Source organism: Onychomys torridus, chromosome 8 (assembly GCF_903995425.1).
Source record: "Onychomys torridus chromosome 8, mOncTor1.1, whole genome shotgun sequence".
Lineage (NCBI taxonomy): Eukaryota > Metazoa > Chordata > Mammalia > Rodentia > Cricetidae > Onychomys > Onychomys torridus.
Window position 1 is genome coordinate 8949238 of NC_050450.1, and position 22824 is coordinate 8972061.

At 48.6% G+C, this 22824-nt stretch overlaps 1 protein-coding gene across 1 annotated transcript in view; it reads right to left on the minus strand.

The window, feature by feature from the left end:
- Snx29 (sorting nexin 29) overlaps positions 1–22824 on the minus strand; it is a 470841-nt gene that overhangs the window by 421694 nt on the left and 26323 nt on the right. Inside the window, exon 4 of the mRNA XM_036196324.1 lies at positions 4690–4814. Within this exon, the coding sequence (XP_036052217.1) occupies positions 4690–4814 (125 nt within the window). The remainder of the gene's footprint in view (positions 1–4689; positions 4815–22824) is intronic.

Genomic DNA, 22824 nt, shown 5'->3' on the forward strand with positions numbered 1-22824 from the left:
CTCTTGATTTGTGACCAAAGGAATGTTTTAGGGCAGTTGAAGAATAGTCAATAAATAGCTTTTTGTCAGCTAGATGTCTGTAAGGGAAAAATAAAATCCTAGCCCTCACATATGCAATACACAACCAACTATGTAACAGTCCTCATGGCTTTAGAATAAGCAAAGATTCCTAAGCAGATTCATAAAAATCCAACTGATAAGATGAAAGATAAATTAAGCTATGAAAATGGAGTACTTCCATCCATCAAAAGATACCATTACAGAGTAAATTACAGAGCAGGAGAAGTTTGCAGAACCTGTGTCCTGGGAATAAAAAGGGTCCGTATCTATAATATATCAAGAACTCATATAGATTAGAAAAACAGCAACCCAAGAGAAAAATGGGCCAAAGTTTTGAACCTTATAAAAGAGGTTATCTGGGTGGCAGACAAGCCTGAGAAACAGGGTTAACAACGTTAGTCATCAGGAAATGACAAAGCCTGGAAGATGAGCGTAGGTATAGGCCAGGATGTGGAACCACGCCAGGTCTGGTAGACCACCTGCTGACAGAAGCTGAACTTCATCCACAGTCTCCAGCTCCCAGGTGGAGCCCCATGACACTTTAATTTACCTCTAAGACACATACACATCCAAAATACACAAAACCAGCTCCAGAGGGACTGCCCATAACAGCTTCAAAGTGAAAATGGCCCCAACTAGACATTAGTAAAGCAGTTAATAGGCTATAAGCCCTGACCATCAGTGGAGACAGATCAGCTCCTGGTACCCCATAGCCCAACAGAATCTCACAGAACAATGCTGGGATCACACACAAATGGGGGTGTAAAGTTTCTTTCAAAATGAGGCAAAACAAAGGCCTGTGTGAGAAACCAGAAGCTCCAGACAAGGCTGGGGTGGCAACCCCAAGTAATAGGAGCATGCGTGGCCAGTGAATGGTGAGGATACATGGAGCTGCTTTACACTTCTGTCAATGGTTCATCAAAACTGAGGCTACAAACTTACATCACAGGGCTAGGGAAACGACTCAGAAAGGAAATTACTTGCTGTACAAGCATGAGGACCTGAGTTCAGATCCTCAACACCCTCAAAAAAAAGAGTCACTTGTAGACTGAACCCCCTATTTCAATATGAAAAGATGGATCAATGAGGAAAGGTGCTTGCTGCCAAGCCTGAGTTCAATCCCTGGGACATGCATAGTAGAAGGAAAGAACCAACTATCTTCTGACTAAAGCAAGCAAAGCAGCCAGCCAGGTGTGGCAAAAAGTTAATCCTGGAATCCCAGAACTGGGAGACAGAAGCAGGAGGATCCCTGAAGTTCACTAGCCAGCCAGTTTAGTCAACTGGTGAGCTCCAGATGTGATGAGACCCTATCTCAACATCAGGGAAACAAATAGTGTGGAAGGTAGTAGAAGAGACATCTATCTACTTCCATCCCGCACACATGCATGCACAGGTACACACACACACACACACACACACACACACACACACACACACACACTACTTCAACATCCTCGCTCAGTCCACAGCACAGGGCTCTGGGGCTCTGGAAAGTGAGTCCTTACAAACTGCATGCCCGGATGTACTGCCTCTACTCTGGGCCATGTCTTTAAAGAGCAGAGGTGAAGGGTCAGTGTGTGGGGAGTCGAGGCACCCTCCTCTCAATTCTGACAAGGAAACAACAGACAACAACCAGACTATCTCAGGCTTCAGGGGCAGAAGAAAGAGGTGTGCCATGCCTGGCGTGAGGGGGACACCCTTGCCAGTGTACCAAGAGACATCGGGCTGCGATTTAAGGTAGAAACCCCCATTTCAGCATGAAATTCCACAATTTTTAAATGTTAGAAACTTAAAAGTTAGTGAATAAATAACCAAGTTACTAAGCTCAGTCATCCATGTACCCAACCCTAGAGGACCAAATACAAGCCACATCCTTAGCAGGCACACAGCATTCTCCATCATTACCTCAGTCAGTACTCTGAGGTGGAGCCTCTCTCTCTTCAGAGGGAAATGTTTGTTCTGTTGGTGATGTTGGGTTGAACATATGAGCTCGCACATGTAAGGCAAACACCCTACCACTGAGCTAGTGCCAAGCTGGGGAGGCCCATGCTTCTCACCTGTAAACAGAGCTGATACAGCAGCCTCCCCGGGGTTCACATAAGCCTGTGTCATTATTCGATAAACAAGGATAGTATCAAAGATGACTGAAATGTGGCTGCCCTGAACCTGGACCAGGGCCTATGATGGCCTCATCTTACAATGAGGAAACATAGGGTCAGGGAGGAGATGTACCCACAGGCTCCTGCCTGACAAGTCACTGAGAAGAATGTCAACCGTGCCCAACTTAAGCCACAGGTCACAACCCCTAGGCTACAGTATAGGGGAGGGGGCTCATATCTACCCAATCCTTCTCTCTGGGTCTCATGTTTCTCATTCTGTCCCAAAGGGCTGCTCCCATGGCTCTCCAACTTGATCTGCCAGCCCTCCTCCCTTGGGAGACTTTTAATTACTCCCTGCAAGGAAAGAAGCTTTAAACAGCTAAGGCCAGTCTAGCAGACAGTGAATGGTTAATTAAGGCAGCCAACAGAGATGACAAGGAAGCCTTGGCAGCCATCCAGGGCTAAGCCAGTCAGCTCTGTCCCCGATTCTAATCTGTGCACCTGAGTCAGCAGACAGAGGCAGAGCCTGAGCCCCCACTTCCAGGGTACAGAGGGAAAACTAAGCTGAGGCAGTTGGGCGCTAAGGGCATTACAAAGGCGTCAGGGCTTTCCTGGTATCAGAGTCAAGAAACAGAGACAAAAATTCTAGTCTGTGAGGCAACAGGAAGAGCTAATCACCCTGTGTGGCCAAAAGGTCAGAACTTCAGGGAGGCTGAGGTGAGGGAAATATGTTCAGGGTGCTGGGGGAGGAAGGAGTCATTCATCCGAGTAACACAAGTCAGCGCTTCCAATGAAGCTGTCAGCAAAGCCTGCCAAGCACCCTCACAGACACGCTCTCTGTGTGCTAAGGCTCAGAGAGAGTGCCCACAAGGTCACAATTGCCCAAACACAGCTTGCCTCTGTGACCAGCAGCTGACCTCACCCACTGGAAGCAATCAAGGGCCCCATGGATTAAGGTAACAATCTATCCACCAAGTTGAGAAAAGGAGGCGCAGCAAACACAGGGGACTCTGGGAAACCCTTAACAAGCTGCCCAAACGCTGAGCCAACCCATAGGTAGACTTAGGATGCACCCCAAGAAAGCTTCTGAGAGCACACTATAAACTACAACATCGAGGTGGGCAAGGCAGCTGGGGAAGCTGACTGAAAGACAGCCTTTGGCCCAGATTTTCTTAGGATTAGCCCCCCCCCCTTCCTTTTGTTGTTGTTGGTGGTGGTTTGGTTTGGTGTTTTTGGTTTGGTTTGGTGTTTTGGTTTGGTTTGGTTTGGTTTGGTGTTGTTTTTGGTTTTTGAGACAAGGTCTCACACAGCCCAGGCTGGCCTCAAACTTCTTCTCTTATACCTCCAACTCCCTAGTGTTGGGACTATAAGTATGTACCACCATGCCTGGCTCCCTTGCTGTCTTAAAGGGAGACCTGAGACCACTAAAGACAATTCAGTGTGAAATTCCGCAATGAAAGCAATGGCCCCCAGGTCCAGTCTCTTGATCCATCCACAGAACCATATTCATTTCTAGAAATGAGCGACTAGATAAACAGGAATCAAAGGTTTGCTGAAGAGCTGAAAGAAAATAAGGAAGGCCTCAAACTAGGTGGTATGGTGCTCACCTGTCACCCTAACACGGAGGAGGCTGGGGCAGCAGGGTTGCAAGCTCAAGGTCAAAGGCTGAAAGTGCAAGAGCAGGCAGCCCTACTTGCTCGGCCTCTGCGGAGGCAAAGGTACCTGAAAAGACTGTGTGTACGAGGTACACAGAAGACCCCTGTCTCAAAGAAGAGAGACATTAGCCGGATCTCCACGGATACCCTCACCACACACACCTGCTCTGCCTTTGTGGTGTAAGGAGGGCTAGTGGGAAAAGGACATGTCTTCCTCAGCAGCAATGCTCGAATTAGCATGAGGACAAGGTAGAGTCAGGCACTGGGGGGCAGCCACAAGAAGGTTCTCAAAAACCCTGCCTTTGAATGTGAAGGATGGAGACACCCAGGCATCTCTGTATGACACAATTTATTTCCAAGGTCCTAGTCAGAATACCCACCTTGCAGGCTTCTTCATCCATACAGTGGGAGCAGTAAAGGCCTATGCTACTTCTGGGAACTGGAAGGAGTTAGTGTACATCCAAGATTATCATAGGGCCAGTCCCACTGAACACCAAGTGTTCCCTATTTTCAGGGACAGTACTTTACAATACTGAAATGGAAAACAGCAGAACTCTGAGCTCTGAAAACATTTAATCACATAGTGCCATGCTATCCCCATGCATCAAATTAAAACAGATTATTAATTTCCCAATAATTGCTACACCACACTGGTAGAATAAGCACTGTGACTATAGGCAGCCAAACCCAGAGGACCTGGTGACATGTGGCTCTGAGAATCACATACAAAAGATGACCTCATTTAAATTAAGGGGTTTTGCTTCTGTTTTTCACTCCATGGGTTTCTGGGCACACAAGCACAGGCCCAGGCCCACACCATGAGCCTGCTATGGAAAGACAGTCAAGGCAGCAAGGCAGAAGAGGGCATCAAGTACCTGTCTCGGTTTTGCTGGCAAAGCCTGCCGCCTGCTTGATGGCTGCAGCCGTGAGCGCTAATCCTCGGCTCCTCTTCATGCCATGCTGAAGGACGGCTTCAAACTGGGCACATAGACAGGTCACCCTGCAGAAGAAGCAGGGACTCATCAGTCAGTCCACCTGGGAAGTGGCAGCAGCAGAGTGGGCTCCAGCACTGGAAGGGGCCACCAGGAGACACCTGGATTTGCAAAAGCCCCCCCCCCTCCATTTTTGTTTGATTCAAGTCAGGGAAGCCCCTCAGAGGCATCCTGAAGAACAGGGGAGAGTACCAACCAGTAGGTGATGCAAAACCAATTTAAAAACAAATCAGTCCTGTGGGGATTGCATTCAATTCACAAGTCTCAGCTCTTCATTCACATCACATAGTTTACAAAGCACAAAGCAAGATGACATTTTCAGAGGCTGAATCCAACAGCCTACCAAACCAGAAACACTGTAATTTCATGGCATGTTACTTACTATCATGTAAATTCTTAATCTTGTTCCTTATTATATTAGAAGAGATTACATCATGAACTGCTATTTAGAGTTGACAAAATTTTCAATTAAATTATAATTGCTGTGCATTTAATTGAATTTCTCAATAACTGAAAAAAATGGGAGATTCAGAATATGCCTGTGGAGAGATGAAATCAGGGAAAGCACACTGGATTCTAAGGTCCTCCCTAGGTTCTTGGGCCTCTGGTTCTTGGCCCATGCCTTCTGAGCCCTTCCATTCACAGCCAGTGTATAGCTACTAATATGTGCCAGACCTTAGACACAGTGGCCCAAGCCTTTAATCCCAGCTCTCAGGAGGCAGACAGTTGGATCTCTGTGAGTTCAAGGTCAACCTGGTCTACATAGCAAACTTCAGGCCAGACAAAATTACTTAGTGAAACTTGCCTCAAAACTAAATAGATAGATAGATAGATAGATAGATAGATAGATAGACAGACAGACAGACAGACAGATTTACGAGGAAGAAAAAAGAAAAGAAATAAAACGAAACAAAAAGAAAAGAAACACAAAGAGCTGGAGAGAGAGAAGGCCCACTCCAAAGTCGCTGTACTGCTCTGAGGGGAAAAGTAAAGCCAGAGACCACACGAAACATTTCAGTTCCTCAGAACTTGGAAGAAATTAGACCAGGGTGGCATGGGGAGTGAAAATAGGCATGGCCAGGCTAACAGTCGGTGACCAGATGGCAGTAGCCTTGGAGTTATGACCTCAATATGACAAAAAGGCAGCAAATCAGACAGAGGGTTCAATGTTGCTAACTTCAAGGCTTCTATCTGCTCCACCCATCACCACATCTGCACAGTCCTGCTCCAGGGGCTGTCACTATGTAGGTGGTGAAACATTTTCACACCTTGTCTCTCCAGGACCGATGTAGCCAGCAGGGCTTAGTCCAGTATGTGCTCCCCACCTGCTTCTCCAGTGCTTACAAAGCATAAGTCCCAGGATCCACCCACAATGGGGCAGCTGCCACTCCTACACATTAGCCACATGGCTGCCACTCCTCTATTCCAAGCAGGCACGTAAGTATTTGAGGGCTTCCTGAAAGCTGGGACAGACACAGAATTACCTGAAATCCACAGAAACCAAAATTGGAGCCAGACCAGGGCCCAATCTTCAGAAAAACAACTCTAGACTGTGTTGAGATTCCTCTGTAATTAACTGAGGCCTCTAGCTTAAAACGAATCTCTGCAAACTCAACCATCCGTTTAACAATCCCTGGCAGTTTGTTTGGTTCCAAGGCATAGGTCAGCAACTGCCTAGCCAGCTCCGGATAAAACCAGGCCCCTCGGGGGGGAATGGAATGCAGGCAAGCAGCAAGCCTGTGTTTGGAGGGTCCAGTTTCATCACTAAGTAACAACAGAAACACCCAGGTTAGTGCTACTCCTGTAATAACTTATCACAACACCAAGACTCTGAGCCCATTCCATGTCAACACCGTCTAGGTCCCTGTGGACTTCTCCATTTGACCTAGGCGTGTGTCTACTACCTGTAATCTAGTATTCAGCTGTCCACACTTCCCCCAAGAAGCCTTCCTGGGTGCTTTCATCCTGAGCTCCTTTCTAAGGCACTCTTAGTAGTTGGTATCTGAGTTCCATGTCTCTCCTGCTGACTGTGCACTGCCTAGACACTGCGGACAATGTGATCCAAATGGTCCTTCACCTTGGGGATGGAGAGCACAGACTTGGTATACAGTTCAGTAAGAGACACATCTCAGGGAGCTATCACAGCTTGTAACTCAAGTTCCTAGCACTAGGGAGTCACAGAAGAGACATCTATCTGCATACACAGAAGTCTACCCTTTAGCTGGCATGGGCACACACAGAAGTCTACACTTTAGCTGGCATGGGCACAAACAGGAGTCTACCCTTTAGCTGGCATGGGCACAAACAGGAGTCTACCCTTTAGCTGGTGTGGGCACACAGAGAGACTCCCTGCACAACCATGTTGGGGAAGGCTTTCCACTGTTTCCTGCCTTTGCTTGTATGGTGCTATTTCTTACAAGATCAAAGAAGCACCTGTTTTTATCCATACTACATTTTCTTAGCTGAATCTGTATTTCCCAGAATTCTCTCTGATAAATGTTCTTTATCTTCAGTGAAAGACTCACTGCCTCAATGGCATTGTATCGAATGCAACTTACATTCCAAGTTAATGAGTTGGAACATGTTCTTAATAAGTGAGGTTCTTAATAACAGATGTTTTGGTTTTTTTAAAAAGCATGATTTAAAACATCACCCAGGGTTTTGTGCATATAGCTGTTCACAGGATGAATAGTTAAAATATGTTGTATCTTTACAATGGAGTACTATTTAGCATGCACAAAGCTAAGCTCAATCCGCCACATCAAATCAAAAATGGTGGTACAAGCCATGGTACACAGCCCTTGAGAAGTAAAGGCAGGAAGGAGGGTCAGAAAGTCAAGGGCAGCTTCATCTACTTCTTTAGCTGAAACCAGCATGAGCTACATGAGACCCTGTCTCAAAGAAATAAATAAATCTAGGTACAGTGGCACAGGCCTTTAATCCCAGCACTCAGAAGGCAGAGGTAGGCAGATCTCTGAGTTTGAGGGCAGCCTGGTCTATATACAGAGAGTTCCAGAACAGCCTACACAGAGAATCTCTGTCTCAAAAAATATAAAAATAAAAATCAAATAATAAAATAAAAGGCTTCCTTGCAGTGTCCTTAGTTACATTTCCAATCCTGTACTAAACACCATGACCAAAGGCAATCTGGAGAGGAACGGATTTATTTCACTTTACTGCTGCAGTCCATCATGAAAAGAAGTGGAGGCAGGAACTCAGGCAGAGGTCATGGAGGAATGCTGCTTACTGGTTTTCTTGGCCTGCTTTCTTATACAACCCAGAACCACCTGCCCAGAGGTGGCAGCACTCACAGTGGCCTCGGCCCACACACACTGATTATTTATCAATAAAATGGCCCAAAGACTTGCCTACAGGCCAAGCTAAGGTTTCCTCTTTTCAGATGACCCTGGTATGTGTCAAATTTGTGACAAATATGTGTCAAATAAACAAACAAACAGCACATTGCAGATACTCAGGAAAAACTGATTAAAGAATAAGGGAATTAATGAATAGAAAATTAAACAGTTATCTCCTGCTGCATTCAAAACTGCTCACCAATGCCACCAACAGCACCAACCCCAGCATCGCTGAGCTCAACAAGTTCTGAGAAGATCTGGGGCATCAACTCTCACCAGACAACACTGCACCTCTAGGCTTCATCTCTAGCCCTTGAGGGCTTGTGGGAAAGAGTTTGGTTTTCTAAGAGACAAAGGCTCGTTCTGTTACCTGGACTGGCTTGGAACTCACTCTGCTAGCTTCAAATTCATAACATCTTTCCTGCCTCAACTCCCAGGTGCTGAAATTACAGACATCAGCCACCATGCATAGCTACTGAGGCCTTTTGGTGGAGGTGGAGGTAGAGGTGGAGGTGGTGGAGGTGGAGGTGGAGGTGGTGGAGGTGGAGGTAGAGGAGGTGGTGGAGGTGGAGGTGGAGGAGGAGGTGGAGGAGGAGGTGGAGGTGGAGGTGGTGGAGGTGGAGGTGTTGGAGGTGGAGGTGGAGGAGGTGGGAGGAGGAGGTAGAGGTGGGTAGAGGTGGAGGTGATGGAGGTGGTGGAGGAGGTAGAGGTGGAGGTGGAGGAGGAGGTAGAGGTGGAGGTGGAGGAGGAGGTGGAGGAGGTGGAGGTGGTGGAGGAGGAGGTGGAGGGAGGTGGAGGTGGTGGAGGAGGAGGTGGAGGAGGAGGAGGTGGAGGGAGGTGGAGGTGGAGGAGGTGGAGGAGGTGGAGGTGGTGGAGGAGGAGGTGGAGGGAGGTGGAGGAGGAGGAGGTGGAGGAGGTGGAGGTGGAGGAGGTGGTGGAGGAGGAGGTGGAGGAGGTGGAGGTGGTGGAGGGGGAGGTGGAGGTGGAGGAGGTGGAGGTGGAGGTGGTGGAGGTGAAGGTGTTGGAGGTGGAGGTGGTGGAGGTGGTGGAGGTGGAGGTGGAGGAGGTGGAGGTGGAGGAGGTGGAGGTGGAGGAGGTGGTGGAGGAGGAGGTGGAGGAGGTGGAGGTGGTGGAGGTGGAGGTGGAGGAGGTGGAGGTGGAGGAGGAGGTGGAGGTGGTGGAGGTGGGTGGAGGTGGAGGGGGGGGTGAGGGTGGTGGAGGTGGAGGAGGGTGGAGGTGGTGGAGGTGGTGGAGTGGTGGAGGTGGAGGTGGTGGAGGTGGTGAGGAGGTGGAGGTGGGAGGGAGGAGGGGAGGTGGTGAGAGGTGGTGGGTGGTGGAGGTGGAGGAGGGGGGTGGAGGTGTGGAGGTGGGGAGGTGGAGTGGGGTGGAGGAGGGGGGTGGAGGTGTGGAGTGGAGGAGTGTGGAGGTGGTGGAGGTGGTGGAGGTGGTGGAGGGGGGGAGGTGGAGGTGGGTGGAGGGGTGGTGGAGGTGGAGGTGGAGGAGGTGAGGTGGAGTGGGTGGAGGTGGGAGGTGGAGGTGAGGGGTGGAGGAGGAGGGGTGGAGGTGGTGGAGTGGTGGAGGTGGAGGTGGTGGAGGTGGAGGTGGTGGAGGTGGAGGTGGAGGAGGTGGAGGTGGAGGAGGTGGAGGTGGAGGAGGAGGTGGAGGTGGTGGAGGTGGTGGAGGTGGTGGAGGTGGTGGAGGTAGTAGAGGAGGAGGTGATGGTACTAGGAATCAAACCTAGGGCCACAGGAATACTAGGCAGAAACTAATACTGACCCACATACTGGGACCTTTTAGAGAAAACCAAACGCAACCTCAAAACTGAACAAGATTGTCCCTGTTAAAGCTCCAATGTTAATGGGGACAGTCAATAGCACCTCTAAAATCAACCAATGAAAGCACTGGCTAGCACAAAGGCAACAAGTGTCAGTCAACTACCCTTGCTTAAGCTAGTGCATGACATGGGCCACGTCCTATGTGTATGAATTAAGTCTGTGAAAGGTTTATACCCTTTGTCCATAAACTTCAATAGCTAAGGAACACACACTAGACTACATCTACATGAGATAAAGGCTGAATGATAAAAATAGTGCCATGTTCACCAGTGGGCAGGTAGTCCTAACTTCTTAGGGCTGTAGGAGAGTTAGACAGATGGCAGGCAGCTGCTCAGCCTGAAAACACGCACAGGAGCAGCTGAGCAGGTGGGGAGTGAAGAGAGCTGGGTGTGAACACTGAGCCCACACTCCAGGTGCTGGACACCTGCACGTCAGCTCTGAGGAAGACCACCTGGGAACAATGACTGCTGGGCTCTTGCCTTCCCATTTTCCTGTACTTGCTCATTCACTGAGGCACTGAAAAAGTATTCATGCCTCAAGAGCCAGAATACTTCTACCCAGAGTCACAAAGATTGAACAAGTATTGTTTAAAGGCAGAAATGAAAGAAAAATAACTAAAACACGGAGTTGAGATTTTTGTTTTAATTTTTTTAGATCTCTTTTTTATTTTTATGAGTACAGATGTTTTGTCAGCATGTATGACTGCACCATGCTGGTGCCTAGTGCCCACAGACATCAGCAGAGGAACACAGCTCCCCTGGAATTGGAACTACATGGCTGTGAAGCACCATGTGAGTGCTGGGAACTGAACCCAGGTTCTCTGCAAGAGCAACAAGTACTCTCAACCACTGAGCCATTTCTCAGACCCCTGTTTTATGTTTTAAGAAAGGCTCTTACACCAGGTATGGTGGCGCACACCTTTAATCCCAGCTGTGGGGAGGCATAAGCAGGCAGATTTCTGAGTTCAAGGGCAGCCTGGTCTGCATAGAGAGCTCCAGGACAGTTTAAAAAAAAAAAAAAAAGATAGGCTCTTTCTAGGTAGCCCAGACTGACTTCAAACTCACTATGTAACCAAGGCTAGCTTCAAATCTCAGCAATCCTCCTCCCCAGCCCCTTGATTGCTAGGATTATGGACATGAGCTAACCTGCCCAGCTTGAAGATAATAATTTTTAAGCTATATTTACAATGTTAAGTTACAAAAGCAAATATACAAATAGAAAGTAGCATATTGCAGGCCAGCAAGATGGCTCAGCAGGAAAGGGACCTGCACCCAAGTTTGATAAGTTGAGTTCAATCCTAAGGATTCAAATGGAGGGGAGAATAGATTCCCCAGAGTTGTCAACTGACCTCCACACACAATAAATATGCAATAAAATGCTTTTGAAAATATTGCAATAAAAGACATCAAAAGTTCCTTTACTGCATTTTATTTACTTTGTGTACATGCATACCCACACATGCCTCAGCACGCATGTAGAGCTCAGAGGACAACTTATGGGATTTGGTTCTCTCCCTTCCGCCACATGGGTCTCAAGGATCAAACTGGGTCATAATGCATGGCAGCAAGTGCCTTTACCTGCTGAGCCATCTTAATGGCCCAAAAGTTACTATTTTAAGTAACAGAAAAATGGATATGCTGGCTACTTTTATGTCAACTTGACACATGGTAGTCATTTAGAAGAGAGACTCTCAATTGAGAAAATGTACCTGTGTATTTGTGCCTGTATGTGCTCATGTATGTGTGTGTGTGCAAGTGTGTGCTTGTGTATGTGGGTATATTCACATGTGCATATGTATATGTATGTATATGTTCATGTACATGTATGAGCTCCTGCATGATGTGGGTGTGCTTGTGTGTAATGTGTATGTGTTTATGTATTTGCAAACACGTGTATTCTCGTGTGTGTGTGTGTGTGTGTGTGTGTGTGTGTGTGTGTGTGTGTGTGAGAGAGTGTGTAGGTTAATGTACAGGTGCATCTGGAAGCCAGAGGTCAACCTTAGTTGTCATTTTTCAGAAACCATCTACCTTGCATGTGAGACAGGGTCTTTCACTGAACCTGGAGCTCACCAATTCTGCTAGGCTAGCTGGCCAGCAAACTCCAGGTATCCTGCAGTGTGCTTCCCCAGTACAGGGATCACAGGCATGCACTACTATCCCCAGTTTTGTACATGGGTGTTGAGGATCAGCAGCAAGCACTTTACAAACTGAGCTAATCCCCAGCCTTCATATTAGCCATCCTAATGTTGCAAGAGAAACAAAGAACCAGCCTTTGCTTTCTTTCTAACAGCTTTATAGCATGACCAGAAGAGAAAGAGCTTCAGAACTCCATCCAGCAAACCTCTGGTTTGGGGTAATGCACAGAAATACATCTTTGTAAAAATCAGTACACATTGGATAAGCGTAGAAAATGGGGCTGAGGATATGGCTCAGCTGCAGAATCCTTGTCTAGTATGCACAAAGCCCTGGGATCCATCTCAACACTATATAAACTGTATGGTGATATAGGCCTGTAATCATAGCACTCTGGAGGTAAAGATAGAAAGATCATCCTTGGGTGCACAGGGAGTTCAAGGTAAGTCGAGACTGTACGATACTCATAGCAATAATAATAGTAATATTCATTTACCACAAGAGCTTGAATACTTCCTAAGTTTATTTCTTGATACTATGATAAAATACCCTGACAGAGCTGGGCGGTGGTGGCGCACGCCTGTAATCCCAGCACTCAGGAGGCAGAGGCAGGTGGATCTCTGTGAGTTCGAGGCCAGCCTGGTCTACAGAGCTAGTCTAGGACAGACTCCAAAGCTACAGAGAAAACCTGTCTCAGAAAGCAAAAGAAAAAAAAATTCCCTGACAGAACCATTTTCAGGAGAAAGGGTTTATTTGGACTCACAGTTCAGTAGTATGGTCCATGACAGTGGGAAGCAACAGCTTAAGGCAGCTGCTCACAAGCATCCAAGACCAGAAGCAGAAAACAGCAGCAAATGCTTACTTTGTTCATTTCATCCTTTTATTGAAAACAGATTCTGTTCTCATACAATATATTCTGATTACAGTTTCCTCTCCATCTGCCCCTCATATCACCATCATGCCCTTTCCAGACCCACTCTTTCTGTCTCTCATAAATAAGAATAGTCTTCTAAGAGATTACAACCAAACATAACAAAATAAAATATAATAAATGAAGCAAAAATAAAATATAATAAATAAATGCTGGACAAGGCATCTCAACAGAAGGAAAAAACCCCAAGAGCAGGCACAGGATCACAGACGCACTCATTCCCACACTCAGGAGTCCCATAAAAGTACTAAGCCAAAAGCTATAAAATATACATAGCAAACCTGGTGCAACCCATGTAGGCCTTGTGCTTGCTATTTCAGTCATATGCACCTTGTTCAGTTGGTTCAGTGTGTCTAGTTCTCCTGGTGTCCTCCATCCCCTCTGACTCTTACATTCTTTCTGCCTCCACTTCCTTGGAGTTCCCTGAGCTCTGAGAGGGATCTGATGGAGACATCCATTTAGAGATACGTGTTTCAAGGACTCTCTTTCCACATGTCTGGCTGTGGGTCTCTGTGTCTGCCCCTGTCTGCTGCAAGAGGAAGCTTCTCTGATGATGACTGAATAACATACTGATCTATGAGTATAGCTGAATATCATTAGAAGTCATTTTATTAGCTGGAAGATAATGGCACACACCTTCTATTCCAGCACTGAAGAGGCAGAAGACAGGTAGATCTCTGTGAGTTCAAGGTCAATATGGTCTACAGAGCTTGTCCCAGGACAGCTAGGGCTACACAAAGAAACCATGTCTTGAAAAAAACAAAAATAAAACAAAAACAAAAGAATAAGTCATTTTATTGGCACTTTTTTTTTAGACAAGTAATATTTGGTTTTACTGTAGTCTCTGGTTCTTGGTTACCCAAGCAGTGTCAAGTATGGGTTCTACTTGTGGAGTGGAGCCTTACAACAAATCAGACATTGGTTGGGTACTCCCAGAGTCCTATGCCACCACTGCCCTAGCATATCTTGTAGGTCAAAAGTTGTGTGGCTGGGTTGGTGTTTATGTTTCTCTTTTGGCAGCCTGCAGAGTACTCCCCATACCAGAGACACTAGACATAGAGTAATGACCACCAGCTTGACTTCTCCATGTTGAGTAGTTGTGGGGGGATGGCCTAGGCAACGGGCCCACTGTCAGTTTGTGGATAACAACTCATGGTTTGTCTGGGGATTTCCATGGGACTCAATGCAGTCCAGGGTCCAGGCACCAAGAGAGCCAGCGCATCCAGATCTCGGGTCTTCAGGGTCCTCTCTCAGCCCCACCTTGTAGGCAGGACTGTCAGGGACCAAGATGTCAGGAACCAAACATGAACCATGGAAAAGTACTAGCTAGTCCAGAGAACAAGTCATACGCCCACTGCCCTTTCCCAGAGCAGTAACACCTGTTTACTAACCAGAGGCCCTCAAAGATAAAAGAACATTCCACAGTCAGGTGCCATGACAACCAAATGTAAAGAGCATTCCATGGTCAGGTAGCCTAGCAACAGAACAAATGGCCCCTGACCAGTGACCTCTTCCGACATCCTGCAGTTGCACGTTCTGCACGTCCCCCATGACCTGCAACCCCTTCCACGTTCTGCACGCCTTTCCCCCTTCCCTCTTTCCTGCCCCTTCCCCCTCCTGTGCTATATAAGCCTTGCTGAGGAAAATAAAATTTGCAGCTTGATCAGAATCCTGTCTTGCTGTCGTTTCTTGTGTCCCCTGTTCCTTTCATTCACTCCCACAGGTGGGCCGGCCCCGTTGAAACCCCGCTGGCCGGGGCAACTGGCACCCAACATTGGGGCTTGACTCTCACCTCGAGGAGAGTTGAATGTCCTTCTCCAGGAAAGCCCAGACAGACGTCTTGTGGAGATTTGAAGCAATCGCCCATCGAGACCGCCCAACTCAATGTCCCAGTGATCAGGAGGAGAGCGGGAAGGATGAGGTGAGTCTGAGCTATAGACTTCGCCATGGGACAGGGAACTTCTCATGATTTGTTTGTAAAGAGCGTTAAAGAAGCCCTCCAGACACGAGGGATAAGGGTTCATAAAAAAGACCTCAACAAATTCTTTAGTCACTAAGAGGACTGTTGTCCTTGGTTCCCCAAGAAGGAATGATTGATGAAAAACGCTGGAAAAAGGTGGGCGACTGCCTTAGGGACCACAACCAAGCCTTTGGCCCAAAGTCCCTGTCATAACCTTTTCCTATTGGAACCTTGTTAATGATATTCTCAGGATCCAAAGGACCTCCCCCTCCCCTGACATTGAGTCGGTTATTTCTCAGGGAGAAAGAGTCATGAAAGAACAGTCTCGCCCCCCCCTCGTGCTGATTCACATCCTCCCCATTCCCCCCGACCCCCTTCACGAGCACCCTCTATACAGGAGATTAAAAATATGGAAGAAGGAGTCCAATCACCCCCACCTCAGTCTTTCTACCCCTCCCTCCAGGGTCTTGACCCAGCCCCCCTTAACACTGGTGATGAGGCAGGTCTAAAAAACTTTGCCCCCTTAACCTCCCTCTCACAAAAGCCACCCCAACAAAGATAACATATAATCTTACTCAGCCCCCTCCTTATAATGCCCCTCTCACTGCCCCCTTCTGTGTCCTGGTCGTTGAGGCCCCTGAGGGTTCATCGCTGGCGCTCCCAATGCTGACCCGGGATGATCCAGAAATCCCCCCTAATCTCGTAGCAGAGTTATAGCGCCTACAGGGCACACTTTGGGCCCACAGACAACACCTGGCCCTTCTAAAGGAACTACGCTCCCTTGATCAGGAGCTCTCTGACCTCGCCCTGGGCACCCCAAAAACTCAGCCACTGCCAATCCCCTCACCCAAAAAACCTCGGCCACAGCCAGTCTTGGCTTTTTCCGTTACCCGAAGCCAGGTGAGTGGATCGGATCCACAAAATCTGCCTGAGACGGAGGAGTTGCCTCCCCTTGAAGAGGAGGAGGGAGAGACCCTCCACAGACTCCGGGCCCAATTAGGGCCCCCTACCTGGTCAGTCTTATCAAAAACTTAGCTTTCACTTTGTTGAGCGCCTTAAATCAGCCTGCGCCCAGTATGGCCCCACCGCTCCTTTTACCCTTGCGTTGCTTGAAAACCAGAGTGAGGCTTGGCTTACGCCAAATGATTGGTATTTTTTGGCCCATGCTGCCCTGTCTGGGGGCGATTTTGTCTTATGGAAAATTGACTTCTCAGAAAATTGCCGTGAGACGGCCCAACGCAATGCTAATAACCCTTCCTCAAAACACTGGACCATTAATAAACTTCTTGGCAAAACTCCTATGACAAAAACTAGGTCCAGACCACCTTTCCACCCAGCTTATTGGCACAGATTCAGGTCGCCGGCCTTCGAACCTGGAAGCAGCTTCCCCAAAAAGGTGCCGCTACCTCCTCATTGGTCAAGGTGCTTCAGGGACCAGATGAGTCCTATAGTGATTTTATATCCCATCTCAATGATGCCACTGAGCGCCTCCTGGGCTCGGGAGAAAGCGAGAGTACATTTGTTAAACACCTCACCTTTGAAAATGCAAACCCAGCCTGTCAGGAGGTTCTCTGCCCCCACAGAGATAGGGCCCCCCTTTCTGAGTATGTCCGCCTTTGTGCGGGAGTTGGCTCCGCCCACGCCATGGGTGTCTATTGGCACAGCCCTAAAGTCAGTGGGTACCCAAGATTTTAGATACCAACAAAGTCGCCTTTGCTTCTCCTGTAAACAACCAGGACATTTTGCACGGGAATGCCCCAAGCGGATTTCTGGCTCCTCAGGGGGCACAGACGCGATGCCCCAGCCTGGGGTCACCACTCGGCCACTACCAACCACCCCATGTCCTAGATGTGGCCATGGCCTTCATTGGGCGAGGGAATATAAATATAAAACTAATGCTCATGATCACCCATTCCCTCTCTGCCCGTAGGGAACTTTCTTCGGGGCCAGCCCCTGGACCCTCCGCTATGGGGAGTGCCCCATGGGGCCTCGCAGGCTGCTCCCCAACTGTCTGCTCCCTCCAAAGGGCAACCCCAGGTAGCACAGGATTGGACCTCTGTGTTGCCACCAACACAATACTAGATCCATCCCAGGGCCCCCAAGTCATCCCTACTGGGATTTGGGGTCCCCTGCCCCCATACACCCATGCCCTTATCCTTGGCCATGCCTCATCCACCTTAAAAGGTGTCCAAGTCTACCCTGGAATTATTGATAATGGCTATATAGGAGAGATTAAGATTTTGGCCTCGACACTCCAGGGTCTTGCCGTCTCCCGCGGCATCCACCTTGCCCAGCTCGTTACCCTCACCGCACTTTCCTCTGATAACCCCATTCAGTCCGGCCAGCCCTGAGGAGCTTCTCAGACTGGCTCATTGGAGGCTTATTGGGTTCAGCCTATTTCTCACTCTTGACCCACACTTACCCTTAAACTAGATGGCAAAAAATTCCAGGGGATTTTGGATACTGGCGCTGACGCCACTATAATCTCCTAAGACCATTGGCCTGCCTCCTGGCTCCTTACCCCCTCCCTCACCGACCTCAAGGGCATAAGTCAATCCAATAACACCCTCCAATCCTCTAAAGTTCTGACCTGGACAGATGAGGAGGGTAACCAGGGTACTGTCACCCCCTTTGTGGTCCCTGGGCTCCCTGTCAACCTTTGGGGTCAAGATATTCTCTCCCAAATGAAGGTCATCCTCTGTAGCCCAAATGTGGTAGTTACCCAACAAATGTTACACATGGGCTTCATCCCAGGAAAGGGTCTCTGTAAACTTCAACAGGGCCGAACCCAACCCGTCACTCCCACTAATAAAACAGATAGCCTCAGTCTTGGCTTTGAGGGTTTTTAATTGAGGCCACTGCTCCCCCTGTACACCATGCAGATAAAATCACTTGGCTTACCCAAGAACCTGTGTGGGTAGACCAGTGGCCTCTGCCACAAGAAAAACTACAGGCAGCGGAGATGTTGGTACAGGAAAAGCTCACTGCCGGTCATATTGAACTATCGAATTCCCCCTGGAATACGCCCATCTTTGTCATAAAGAAAAAAATCTGGGAAATGGAGACTCCTCCAAGACATGCAGGCCATTAATAAGGTTATGCAGCCCATGGGCACCCTCCAAGCAGGCATGCCCTCACCCATCACCAGCCCCGAGGCCTATCATAAAATGGTTATTGATTTAAAAGATTGCTTCTTTACCATTCCCCTACATCCTGATGATAGAGCTTATTTTGCCTTTAGCCTCCCTCAGGTTAATTTTCAGGGCCCCATGCTCCATTTTCATTGGCACGTCTTACTCCAGGGAATGGAAAATAGCCCTACTCTGCCAAAAGATCATGTCCCAGGCAGTCGATCCCATACGCCCAAAATGGCCCTCTACTTATATATTACATTACATGGATGACCTTCTTTTGGCCGCCCCTAGCTCCTCCATCCTAGAAGCTACTTTCCAAGATCTGTCACAGGCCCTTTGTGCTGCTCGCTTACAGCTTGCCCCTGATAAGATCCAGCGCTACAAGTCCTCTTTAGTTATCTGGGCCTTGAATTACATACAAGTCTTGGACCCGTGCATCCAGCTGCACACAGATAACCTTACCACCCTTAATGATTTTCAAAAACTCGGGGACATTCAATGGCTTTGACCACAACTAAAACTCCCTACCGCTGATCTTCTACCCCTCTTTGACATTCTTCAGGGCCCCAGTGAACCCACCTACCCCCATCAATTGACCCTGGCTGCCCACAAGGCCCTATCATTAATCGCCAAGGCCATTTCCTCCCAAGCCTCTTTTCAGATTGATTATTCCCTCCCGCTGGTTTTTGTTGTCTTATCCACTCCCCATGTGTCCACGGGGGTCCTTTGGCAGAGTTCCCCTTCCACCTTAAGGGCCCAGGATAAACTTAAGGGTCATTCCCTCTTATGGATTCATATGCCTGCCAGTCATACTAAGGTCATTCCCACCTATCCCCAACTTGTTTCTTCCCTAATCATGCACGGTCGCCAGACCTCACATCAGATTTTTGGTAAGGACCCCGATTCCATCTTAACCCCCTACACCCGCGAACAAACTCAATTTTTGTTTCAGACACTGGACTGTTGGGGTGTTGCCTTTTCAGGGTTCCTGGGCCTTCTTGACAATCACCTCCCCGATGACCCAGTTCTTCATTTTGCATCCACTCATCCCTTTATTTTCCCAAAAGTCATTTCCCCCAGCCCCTTGCCTGAAGCCCCGACCGGTTTTTACAGGTGGGTCAGCCAATGGCACCACGGCTTATGCCTTTAAGGTCGCTCGTTTCCCTTCCCTTTGCCCTTTCGTTCAGCTCAGCTGGTTGAACTTTTTGCTGTTTTACAGGTTTTTCAGAATTTCCATGATTCCCCCCTTAACATTTACACTGATAGTGCATATATTGCTCATTCAATACCCCTTCTTGATACAGCCCCCTTCATTAAGCCCACCTCCAATGCCGCTCCCCTTTTTGCTCAAATTCAACAAAAACTTAGAGAACGCTCCCATGCTGTTTTCATTGGCCACATTCGTGCTCACGGGGAGCTTCCTGGACCCCTCACAGAGGGAAACTTTGGCCACTCGGCAGGTTTTTCCAGTTCTGCAGGAGCCCATCCTGTTGGCTTCTCACGCCCACTGCCTCCACCATCTTAATGCCAAAACCCTTCGATTAAAGTTCAAAATCACAAAACAATAAGCTAGAGAGATAGTTAAACAATGCCCTTCTTGTGTAGTTTCCCATCCGGTCCCACATGTTGGAATTAACCCCCATGGGCTCTAGCCTAATATGATTTGGCAAATGGATGTTACACATGTTCCCGTCTTCAGCAGACAAAAATATCTCCATGTTTCTGTTGATACGTTCAGTGGTTTTATTTTTGCCTCCCCTCATACTGGTGAGGCTGTCAAGGACGTTATTGCTCACCCCCTGGCCTGCTTCTCTACCTTGTGTATCCCAAAACACATAAAAACAGACAATAGAGCTGGGAGGTGGTGGTGCACGCCTTTAATCACAGCACTCGGAGGCAGAGCCAGGCAGATCTCTGTGAGTTTGAGGCCAGCCTGGTCTACAAAGCGAGATCCAGGACAGGTTCCAAAGCTACACCGAGAAACCCTGTCTCGAAAGAAAAAAAAAAAAAAAAAACAGACAATGGCCCGGCCTACACTAGTGGAGGACTTAAATGGTTCCTCCTCCAACAATCTGAGATCTCTCACATTACTGGTATCCCTTACAACCCTCAAGGTCAGGGCATTGTAGAATGGGCCCATCAGACCTTAAAAACATGGCTCTCTCGATTAAATATGTCTGAGCTTTCCTTTGTCTCCCCGCCAAAGGTCGATCAGCGGCTGACCGCCATTGGCACCCCTCAACAGACGCCAGATGCCCTTTGGCCATGTGGCAAGACCCCCTTACAGGCGTTTGGAATGGTCCAGATCCTGTACTTATCTGGGGCCACAGCTCTGCTTGCATCCTTGATCAGGCACAGGACGCCCCATGCTGGCTCCCTGAGCGCCTGGTCCGATCTGTAAATTTACCTAACATTCCCAGGGGACCGGCTGGCCCCCCTGAGGACCGCCCTTCTTCTCTTCCAGATGCTGAAGCTACTATCAAAGACTGAGACCCCAAAGAGATGGAGATCACCCACAAGGCTGCCCATTGTGAGTCAGCTGGCTGCCTGGGGTCTCATACTCCTCCTCCCGAGCCACAGCCTCTCTAGCCTACCCCAAAACACCAATCACCACCAGCCCATAAACAATACCTGGCAGGTGCTGACAGAGCGACAGGATGTCATCTGGCAAACCTCCCTAGTCATCCCTGGCCCTTGATGGCCAGACCTGTTTCCAGACCTCTGTAAGCTTGCATCAGGCTCTACGGCCCCTTGGGGTCTAGAAAACAACTCCCCGCCTCCCCACACACCGCCTAACCGCCCCCTGCAGGCCCATGCCCCGCCTGGATGTAGCAATGCCTTCCCTCGCTCCCACCTCACTAGGCCCACCCTCTATGTCTGCCCTGGTTACCATCGTCCCTGCTCGAGTCATTACACCTGCGGTGGTCGCCCTGAGCACCATTGCAAGGCCTGGGGCTGTGAAACCACCGGTGATACATACTGGGGCCCTTCCTCGTCCTGGGACCTTATAACTGTTAGGGCCAATTACTCCCGCCCTAAGAATCCCTGGACTATTAGACCTGAGTGCATTAATTCATGGTGTCATCCTCTTAGGATCCGATTTACTGACCCCGGAAAGAAGGCTACCAATTGGGAGCGGGGCTATGAATAGGGCCTCTTACTCTACCAAGATGGCCATAATTCAGATGTCATCTTCTTCATCAAACTTTTAAAACAGCCTGTTAATTCCCCTAATGCTGTTGCCATCGGTCCCAACCCTCTTCTCAGCAACAATGATTTTCCTATAACCAATATATCTCAGATATCCACGGGGTTTTCTCCCACGTTCCCACCTCCCCCACCAACTACCAAAGATATGATTACCACCCTTATCGCAAAAACCTACCAGGTACTTAATACCTCCAAGCCTGATTTGGTTGACTCCTGCTGGCTTTGCTATCATTCTGCCCCACCATTTTATGAAGGAGTGGCTGTTGATTTAGATTTCTCCCTAACCACTGACCCACACGATTGTTGCTGGCAACAGCCACCCACATCTCCCCTTACACTCTCCCAAGTTATGGGCTCAGGACGCTGCCTTGTCACCCAAGGCACTATCATTTTCCCCCATTTATCAACCACTTTGCAATGTCACAGATAACCTAAGTACCTCCCTTAAGTCTGGATATCTTCTCCCTGCCCATGATACTTTGTGGGCCTGTAACTGTGGCCTAACATCCATGATTTACCTCTTCATTTAAATATCCTCTGTCCCTTATTCTGATATTTGGTTCAAGCTTTATCCCTAGCTAACCTATTATCCTCCAGATCAATTCTCCCGGAAGATGGGACAGAGAGACCTCATCAGCAAGAGAATGGCCGCCCTCATGCCCCCCTCGGCCCAAAAGGGAGCCTGTGACTGTGGTCATTTAGGCCATCTCCTGGTGGTGGGGACTTGCAGGGGCTGGATCACGGCGTTATAGTCCCTGGTTTTAATCTAAATCACCCATAATAAAAATTTTAGGCTTTAGAATTTCCATAGAATGAGATCAGAGGCTCGAGTGGAGGATTCTGCCTTGAATCCTCCCTCACCGTCCCTTTCAGCGGTGGTTCCAAAACCACCGAGGGCTTTGACCTCCTCTTTTTTAACAAGCAAGGAGGGGCCTCTGTGCTGCTAGGAAGAGTGTTGCTTCTATGCTGATCACATCAGAAGTAGCAAGAGATAGCATGGCACAGGTCCGTGAAGGCTTAGAAGAGCGCAACAAAAGAAAGGCCACCAGCTAGGCTGGTTTCCCAATGGTTCTCTGCATCTTCCTGGCTAAGCCCTCCTGCCATCCTCTGGGGAACCTTGGTTGGCCTCTTCTTGTCATTGACTTTTGGCCCTTGGGCTTTGTCCTGACTGAAATTTCAATGTTGTGTTCGGTCAGGCTGGCCGATACTTCAGGCAAACAAAATTCCAGGTTCATTACCATTCGCCTAGCCCTCCGCTGAACGTGGTCCTGATGAAACCAGATACAGACTTCATAAATCGCATCAGATCCCCTCTGGCCCAGGGAGGATGCACCTGTGCCTGGGAGCTGGAGGCACTGCTTAGGGATTGAGGGGGTGCAACACCAGAACTGCAGAAGGCAGGGAGGACTAAAGCTGCTCACATCCTGGGTGCCTTGGATGACGTTGCTCTATCTGCGTGG